General features: G+C 42.8%; 1 protein-coding gene across 1 annotated transcript; it reads left to right on the top strand.

Annotated features, from left to right (window-relative positions):
- The first annotated feature begins 838 nt into the window (after nt 1-838).
- Nucleotides 839-9007, top strand: MUC22 (mucin 22). The gene is made up of 3 exons (XM_070516761.1): nt 839-869; nt 7424-8472; nt 8507-9007. The coding sequence occupies exons 1-3, from the start codon at nt 839-841 to the stop codon at nt 9005-9007; spliced, it is 1581 nt and encodes a 526-aa protein (XP_070372862.1).
- Nucleotides 9008-9495: the final 488 nt, after the last annotated feature.

The following is a 9495-nucleotide window of genomic DNA, read 5'->3' as shown; positions in this document are numbered from 1 at the left end:
ATCCCTTTTCCCTGTGTTCTCCCAGCTCTCAAATCCTTAGAGGAAAATGCAGAGACTTTATATCGGCCCCATTTTCTTCCCCCTTCTGTCAGCATTCCCTTGAGACCTCTGGGCTGATGGAAGGATGGAATCAGGAAAGGTGGGGGTAGGCAGGTGCTGGGCTTTACAGATTTGTGTTGCACGACGAGAAAACAATCTCTGTGTGAGCTTAGAGCATGAAGAGGGGGTGGTGATCACGTATGTTGTGAGGCAGAGGAGGAATTCCTAATGGGGCTACCCCCAGGTGTGGCCACATTCCCTGGCCACTCATGACTGCTCTGGGTTTGGATTCTTCACTGGAAGGACAGGGGTGAGTTGCCACTTTTCTCTCCTGTGGGCTCCCAGCCCCAACAGCTGTCCTGGAAGAATGTGCCCCCTATTTCTGCAACGGCAGGCCCAGCTCCCAGTAGGCTCTCAGTAGCCCCTGCAAAACCAGGTCTCAGAACAAGGACACAAAACTGGGGTGTCAGTGCAGCGCTCTTACCGAAGCCCCAGCCTGGTCAAGATTTCTGGTGCAACTTGCTCCACTGACACCACGCGCTCCCCTGACTCCTGCTTGCCGAGAATGAATCACTTGCCTTAACCCTGCTGAGTCCCTTCAGCTTCTGTGGTTCTCATAGTCTGATCTTTGCCAGAACTTTCCTAACAGGGTCAAAGCTGTTTCTCCATGTACATTTTACAACACTGTTAACAAAACAGTTTTAGAAGTTGTGTGTATGGAAGCCAAAGGCAAAAGAGTAGGTTCCATTTGTGATTCCATTTGTATGAAATTCAAGAATAGGCAAACTAATCTACAGTGATGGAGATCAGATCACTGATTTCCCAGGAAGGTAAGAATTCTTAGGAAGGGAGAACTTTCTGCATGATAGAAATGTTTTATGTCTTGGCTGGGCTGTTGTTTACACAGGTAAATACATCAGTCAAAACTCATCTAACTGAGTACTTAAGATATGTGCATTTCACTGTGTGTAAATTTTACCTCAAAAAATAAAAGCTGTGTAACAGTTTGGTGGTTTTTTTACTATATAGTAATCTCCATCCTTGAAGGCAGTAACTAGTCTATCAGTTATCTCCTCTTCAGCTTTAATAGTTTACACCCTTTTATCTTAAAATTTCTCTCGTTTCTTTGTTCATCCATTCACTGTATTTACTGAGCGCCTGCTTGGCACTAGGTCCCGAGAAGTTGGAGAAACAAGGATGAAAGTGTAGGTCACAGATTGGTAAAGGAAATAGACTTGTAGATTGGTTTAGATCAATGCATCAAATCCTTTAAATGAAAGTAGTCCAGGAGGAAACATAACTTGGCCAAGGAGAGCAGGAGCTGACACATAGAAGAAGACTTTGACTTGGATTACAAAGAGTGAGCAGGCATTTACGAGGAGGAGAAGGTAACATGCCAGGCAAGCGAGCACCTTGTGCAAGACGAGGCGCGGTGTGGCCAGTGAATGATCCAAAGAGCTGTGGGACTGGAGAGGACAGCACAGGGAGATGAGGCCAGAGGGTTAACTGTATGGCTTTGAATGCCACACCAGGGAGGAGAGATTTCACCCTGTACAACAGGAAGCCAACAAATCATTTTAAGGTGTTTCGGGGAAAAAAAGTTTTTTTCCCAAGCAACAACATTCTGGTCACCTGAGCGAGTAGAAAATAGTGGCTGGGATCCAGTAAGGATTGGAGTCCAGAGGTTGTTATAATGTCCCAGCAAATAAACAAACAGACAGACAGACAGACACATCCAAGACCACAAAAATGTGGAAATGAGAATCAAGAAGAAAAGTGAATTTCAAGAGATTTCCGCCTAGCACTTAAAAAAAAATTCTCTATCTCCAGACTCCACAGTGACTTTTACTAAAAGTCTTTTTTTTAGGGAGGTCCTCATCTAACAGCTTTAGGTAATTTTTTTCTTTTTCTTTTTTTTATTTATTCTTTTCTTTCCAGAATTTTTATTCACAATTTAATGTAAATTTTGCATTCATTTAGTATTTTATGTTTTTGTTGTTGGTATGAATAAATCGTTTTTATTTTAATTTCTGACTACTTTTAAGGAGGGATACAATAGATTTATATATTTAGCTTATCACTGACTACTTTGCTGAACTCTTAATAACTTCAATAATTTTATAGATGGTTTAAAAATTATTTTGTGTACAATGTTATTGTTGAAATTAACACTTTCTTTTTCCTCTCTAATATTATTTAAGTGTCTAAATTATTTAAGTGTCTAAATTGAAAATTATTTGTGTCATTGCATTTGCAAGAATCTGAAATGTGGTATTAATTAGTAAACAGTGATAATGGGCATTTAAATTTTGTTTCTGTTTTTAAAGACAACATCTCTAATGTTTTCCTCAATTACGGAGAATGCTAGTTCTTGGTTTTAAGTAGATACTCCTTTGTACTGAATATCTTTCCACATAGTAAGGATTTTTCTTTTAATGGAGGTATAATTGACGTATAACACTGTCTTAGTTTCAGGTGAACGATGTAATTATTCTATATTTGTATATATGGCAAGAGCTCTAGACAATTTTCTTAAAGCTAATTCATCAAATGACTAATTGTTTGAATTTTCTTATTTCCTTTAAATAATAATCTCCTGCTGCATCTAGAGACTGGAGGACAGGAAGGAGGGAGACTGGAGAATATCTTCTTGATTATGAAAGGTTTTATCGTAAGAATATACTCAAGAAAAATATATTTATTTATAAAAATGTTCATATGAAAGACTCTATCCAAGAATATATACAAGAAAAATAGTTTATTCTTGAATGATGAATAATTACAAATATTACTTCTGTGAATAATATATAGATTATAGTGAAACCAATAAGGCTATAGACTATGTAATTCCATTCATATGATGTTCTGGAAATGGTAAAACTATAAGGACAGAAACCAGATCTGTTTTGCTGGGATCTGGGAGTTGGTGGAAGGGTTGACTTTAGACGGACAGCATGGTGGGTTTTGGGGGCAATGAAATATTTCAGCATGATGAATACACGATTCATCAAAATCCGTAGACTGTACACTGCCGAGAGTGAATTTTACTGTATGGAAATTAGCAAATCAACCAGGAAGTGGGGGGAGAAGTGGAATGCAGACTCTGACAAATGAATCACATAACCACCCTGAAGGGGTTGGGGAAGAAGATGCTGACCTAAGTAACTTTGAAAAAGAGTGGTTTTTTTTTTTTTTTGAGGAAGATTAGCCCTGAGCTAACGTCTACTGCCAATCCTCCTCTTTTTGCTGAGGAAGACTGGCCCTGAGCTAACATCTGTGCCCATCTTCCTCTACTTTATATATGGGACGCCTACACAGCATGGCTTGATAAGCAGTGTGTAGGTCCACACCTGGAATCTCAACTGGCAAACCCCAGGCCGCCGAAAGGGAACGTTCGAACTTAACTGCTGTGCCTCCAGGCCAGCCCCTGAAAATCAGTGTTTTGACTATAAGGCCAAAGACAAAAAGAACTGTGCACAAACACTGTACTCTACTTGGTAAATTTGTTTCTCACATGGGTATGGATTAGCAATTCTGAAACCACTATGTCTTTACTAAGGTTGAACAAATAAATAGAAATATTGTAGATATTGAGAGCCAGGCAGAGAAAGAAGTAACAAATAAGGAAAGGGGAGAGTCTAGAATGAACTCTTTGTTGCTAGATTGGAGCTGGAGGTTATCAAAATGGACTCATGCTTGTGTTTTATATATATACAGACAGATAATTACAAAGTAAATACAGATATGTGTTTATCTGTGAGTTAGTATACATATATATATATATATATATATATATATATTTTTTTTTTCCTATCTCTAACTTCTGCAAGGGACAAGAAGCAGTGACACCCCATTAGCAATGAGCACACCTAGTGCCCAGATCTTGGTTTCCAAATACTATTCTCTAAGAAAAAGAACGAGAGCTGCATGGAGAAATGATTGATTCCAGTGCCTTGGCAGAGAAAATACAAAATGAGCATGGAGCATCTTGTGATGCTAGAATGTAGGAAAATACCATAAAAAGCGAATGGAGGAAATTAAAAAGGTACTGGAGCCAATCTGAAAAGTGCCCAATGGACAAAGTTGGAGCAACAAAATAAATAGTGATAGTGCTGGATCATACTCACAGAACACAATAAATATCTATGAGTCCATACTGATATAAACAACTGAACAAACAGACTGGGGAGAAGGTACAAATTTTTCTTACAGAAGAATTCCAGTTAACAAAAAGGGAAGGAATGTGGGACACCATTACAACCACACAGTAATAATTGCTGCAGGCAAGATATACCAATGAATGCCAAAATTAGTGAGTGAAAGTTTAAGCAAAAATAGGATATTTGCATAGTCTCAAAATATCTCTGCACAAATATTTAGTATTTGCAAAGGGAAAAGCAGAAACTTTACCATGGAGAATCCTGTCAGACACCACCTCAACTGAGTGATCAAGGTTGACATTACCCATAATGGCCTCTCTGATACGACGCACTGTGAAGGGCACATCCTCTCTGTGGTAGCCTACTCAATAATTTATAACCCCAATTTAATCATAAGAAATCAAATTAATGATAAGAAGTCAAACAAACCAAAGTTGCAGGACATTCTATAAAATGTCTGACCAGTACTCTTCAAAAGAATCAACATCATGAAAGACAAAGACAGAGGAACTGTCACAGGTTGGAGACTAACGAGACCTGATGAGTAAGCGCCATGTGGAATCCTGGATTGGATCTGGAACACAAAAAGGACATTAACGGGAAAACACAAAATCTGAATGAATTCTGTAGTTTAGTTAAGAGTATTATACCAATGTTAATTTCTTAGTTTCTATAAACATAATTATACTATGTAAGATGTTGACATAGGGAATATATGGAAACTCTCTGTACTATGTTTGCAACTCTTCCATATGTCTAAAATTATCTCAAAATAAAAAATTTTAAAACAAAACAGAACAAAAAGACCTGTACATGTAAAAAGGTGAATTTTACAACGTTTAAATTGTGCCTCTTGACTTAAAAAGTATCTTTTCTTTATGATAGTCCTTTAAAATATATTCATTGGTTATGTTAAGTACATACAAATACTTTTTTAATCCATCCAAATAATATTATTCTTGAAAATATTTAATACATTCAAATAAAATTAGTAGTTGAAGTAATCAATTATATTTCGTAAAGTGGCCATTCATTCAATTGTCTTTCAGAGAATCAGCTGCCATCTGAGAGGGGGACACGGTCCCAGCCCTCCTGTAACTCCCGAGTTCCTCTTCCTCTTAAGAGGCCACTGGGAAAGAGAGAGGCCCCACAGATCGCAGGAAACTTCCTGCCTCTGAATGAAAACAAGAACCAGCTATGATTTTCTGGACAATGTTGAATGAGACAGGGATGGGAGTCAGAGAAGGAAGGAATATGGGCGTTCTCATTCCAGGCCTGACCTGACCTTTGGAGGGGAACTAATTTCATCTAGTAATTGAGGAAGGCTTGGTGGGCTGAGGGCCCTCAAGTAGCAGGAGCAAGGAGGGAAATCTGCGGGCTGGAGATAAACCACTGAAAAGGAGTTGGATGGATGCTTAAGAGAAGAGGGCAGTTTTAAGGTAGAGAGATTGGGTGTTTATGCCCCCTCATCAATTCTCCTCCTTCCTGTTAAGGACCCAGGTGCTCTAAGACCTCTGACATCTAGCTCTCCTCTAACCATGCGCTACTCCCCCAGGCAGCCCTGGCACATACCCTCCTTGGTCTTCTCCCACCCATGGAAAAGGAAGTCCAAGGCCCTCTCGGAGCACTGGGACATTGTGTAGAGACCAGTTTTCATCTAGGACTCTGCATCAGAAAATGATGCCACTCACACTGACAAGCTTGATTCCCTGTTACTGCTCATCTCTGGGCCCTGGGCCAGAGCCAAGATCCCCTTCTTACACCTGTGACATCTCTCGTCCGCTCTGCCACTCCTCTGTGTCAGATCCTCTTCCCTAGATTGACAGAGTAATGGAATAAGGTGCTCCTCCTTGCAAGAAGGAAGACCCAGGAGTCCTAGCTTCCCTGGGCAGCAGCACATATAAATCTCACAGCCTCTGTGGGCTCAAGGAGAAGGAAAGACAGAAAAACTAGAGAGAAGGAGGGAGGAAAAGCTTCTCTGGCTTCCAGCCCGTGTGGATTCTTTGAGATGAAAAGAAGGAAACGCTCTGCCACATCCCTTCTCCTGCTGCTGCTGCTGCTTCTGCTAAGGTGTTTGGACCTGGGTGAGTGAACTGATTTTCGAGAGAAAGATGCAAAAGTTCCCCAGGGCCTGGAGAGCTGGGGGTTGGGCTCCCTGGAGAAGGAATCTCTTGGGACTCAGGCAGGGCCAGTCTTGAGCCAAGGTATGGAATAAATGGGTGAAACTTGGGAGATTCCAGACCCTGGTATCTGCCACCAACTCCCCATCACAAGGAAGCAGGGTTTTGAGGGTCCTGTTCATTCTCTTTCTCACATCCTCTTTTAAGGAAATGCTCTACTTTTGATTAATTACACTTTATTTAAGTTTCTGCATTTCAATTCTTTTTGAAAAATGGAAGATTTGAGCCCTATGAGAGGAATTTGGGGAATCAGCAGCAGATAGGGAGGAACTGTTTTGAGCAGAGAGACCCAAAACTCCAAAATATAAGCCATGTAGGCTGCATTTATTCATAAGAGTAAATGCTGTCAGTCCTGATGCCCTGCAGGTGGGGGTGGCGGGAGGTGAAGAGGATTCATTTCTTCCTTCTGTTTAGACTCAACTCAGTGTTGCTGTCAACTCCAACCAGAGCGGACCCACAGTCCCTCACGACTCCTCCTACCCCAAACCACCTCGAATCTTACCTGCCTTTAATTTTGCCACTGCAGCCCCAGATCTGACCCAGAGCTGTCTCCCTCTAAATCATACAGCAAGCCGTGACCTGAATTTAATCTCTAACATGAATCACAGCTCCTGCCTCGTTTGTTTACTGGAGCCCCAGGCATGGCTGGGTGAGAGAAAACACACACAAACACGGAGTCAGAATACCCAAATTGCTGAAATACCAACCCAGCCCAGGAGTGAGGCTGAGAAAGAGTCAGTTTTAAAGTTCCATGGAGAGCCCAGAGCAGGAAAGGGCAGAGTCAAAGGCTGGGTGATCATACCTTCCAAGGACCTAGCTTAACTCTGGATAGTCCACATTGTAGTGCAAGAGGATTCCATGTGGGATGTTTTTTTATCAGAATTAAATCCAAACACCAGATGGTCCTTAACTTGAATAAATCCAACCACATTATATGCGGAGATATGTCATTTGAATGGGAAGGACAGTTACGGTAAATATTAAGCAGAGCAGATGATCACAGTCCATCAGGGATCTACATTAAAAGAGATTATTTTTGAATAGGAACAAGCCAAAATGTTTCCACTAAGGACCCAGTGACCAGCCCTGAAAACTCAGAGACAAGAGAAAACTATCCCACAGATGATGTAGAGACTACTGAAGATCATGTCATTGAGGCCCTAGGTACCAGCGAGGACTACACCACTGAACCCCTGGAGACCCTTGAGGACTACACCACTGCAGACCTGGGGCCCACTGAGGACAATATCACTGATGATCTGGGGACCATTGAGGATCACGTCATTGAGGCCCCAGGCACCACTGAGGACTACACCACTGAACGCCTGGAGACCTCTGAGGACTACACCACTGCAGACTCAGGGGCCTCCGAGGACTATACTACTGTAGCCCTGGGGCCTGAGGACTATACCACAGCAGACCTGGGAACCACCAAAGACTCTTTTGCTGCAGACCTGGGGACCATTGAGGACTACATCACTGATGACCCGAGGACCACTGAGGACTACACCACTGTAGACCTGGGTACCACTGAAGACTCTTTCACTGCAGACCCAGGGACCACCGAGGATTACACCACTGCAGACCTGGGGCCCACTGAGGACCATGTCATTCACGGCCCAGGCACCATTGAAGACTATACCACTGAACACTTGGAGACCCCTGAGGAATATGACACTTCAGACCTGGGGACCACTGAGCACTACACCACTGTAGACCTGGGGACCACTGAGGACTATACCACTGCAGACCTGGGGACCACAAAGGACTATCCCACTGATGACCCAGGGATCACCAAGGACTACATTACTGTAGAACCAGGGACCACCGAGGACTCTTTCACTGCAGACCTGGGGACCACTGAGGACTATACCACTTCAGATCTGGGGACAACCACAGACTCTTTCATTGTGGACCTGGTGACCACCAAGGACTACACCACTGATGACCCAGGGATCACCAAGGACTATATCAGTGTAGAACCAGGGACCACCAAGGACTCTTTCACTGCAGACGTGGGAACCACCGAGGACCACACCATTGCAGACAGGGGGACTACCAAAGACTCTTTCACTACAGACCCAGGGACCACTGTGGACTCTCACTGCAGACCTGGGGACCACTGAGGACTACACCACTGCTGACCTGAGGATCACTATGGACTCTTTCACTGCAGACCTGAGGACCACCAAAGGCTATACCACTGATGACCCAGAGATCACCAAGGGCTATATCACTGTAGACCCAGGGACCACCGAGGACTCTTTCACTGCAGACCTGGGGACCACCAAGGACCACACCACTGCTGACCTGAGGACCACTGTGTACTCTTGCACTGCAGACCTGGGGACCACCAAGGACTACACCACTGCAGACCCAGGAACCACAGAGGATTATACCACTAAGCATCTCAACACTCACTCTGAGGGAACAGATTCAGTAACTGCAGTGAAGCCCACTGGGCTCCTGACGCCCATTGGAATCATCCTCATTTCTCTGGCTGCCACCACAGCCATTGTCGCACGCTTTGTTGGACTTGGCTTGATTGTGGTGAGTATTTGGCCCAGGAATGTGAAAGAGATTATGGGAATGAGGGCATCTGAGGAGGAAGAGGGCATGGGGAGTTGAGGTATGAGAAGTTGTCAGAGGTGAGGAAACCTAGAGAGTTTTGCAAAGACACACAAAGAGACAGAGATGGAGCAAGTAGCATAAAAAACGTGGAGAGTTGAGGGAAAGAGGAAGGTGTAAGAGACAGAGGGAGAAGGAAAGAGGGAAGGTGAAGAGAGTACAGAGAGAGAGAACGCAGACAAAAAGAGGACCATAAGAATCTATAATAGAGTAAGACATGCTGAGAGCTAGAGCAAGGCATAAACCATTAGGTAAAGATAAATGTGAAAAATGGGAATTTTCATAAGAAGGCAAAGAATTGGGAGGTAAGAGGAGAGGAGGAAATGAAACATTTTGAATGGTCCACTCATGTCAGCAATGCTACTATTTTGTATTAATTACTCTGAAATTCTGCCAAAGATTTTTTAAAACAAGGATTAGGTAGGCCTTTATGAGCACAGCTACTCTATACTGGAGAAACAATTGGTAACAGCTTTCAAAAGGGAGTT

Source organism: Equus asinus, chromosome 8 (assembly GCF_041296235.1).
Source record: "Equus asinus isolate D_3611 breed Donkey chromosome 8, EquAss-T2T_v2, whole genome shotgun sequence".
NCBI classification, from domain to species: Eukaryota; Metazoa; Chordata; class Mammalia; order Perissodactyla; family Equidae; genus Equus; species Equus asinus.
Note: the sequence above shows the minus strand (reverse complement) of the source record. Positions and strands in the feature narration are given on the sequence as shown.

Coding starts and splice junctions, on each gene's coding strand:
- MUC22 (XM_070516761.1), top strand. CDS start 839: ATGGAGATCAGATCACTGATTTCCCAGGAAG. Junction 870..7,423: donor ATCACTGATTTCCCAGGAAG/GTAAGAATTCTT, acceptor ATTTTTGAATAG/GAACAAGCCAAAATGTTTCC. Junction 8,473..8,506: donor CTACAGACCCAGGGACCACT/GTGGACTCTCAC, acceptor GGGACCACTGAG/GACTACACCACTGCTGACCT.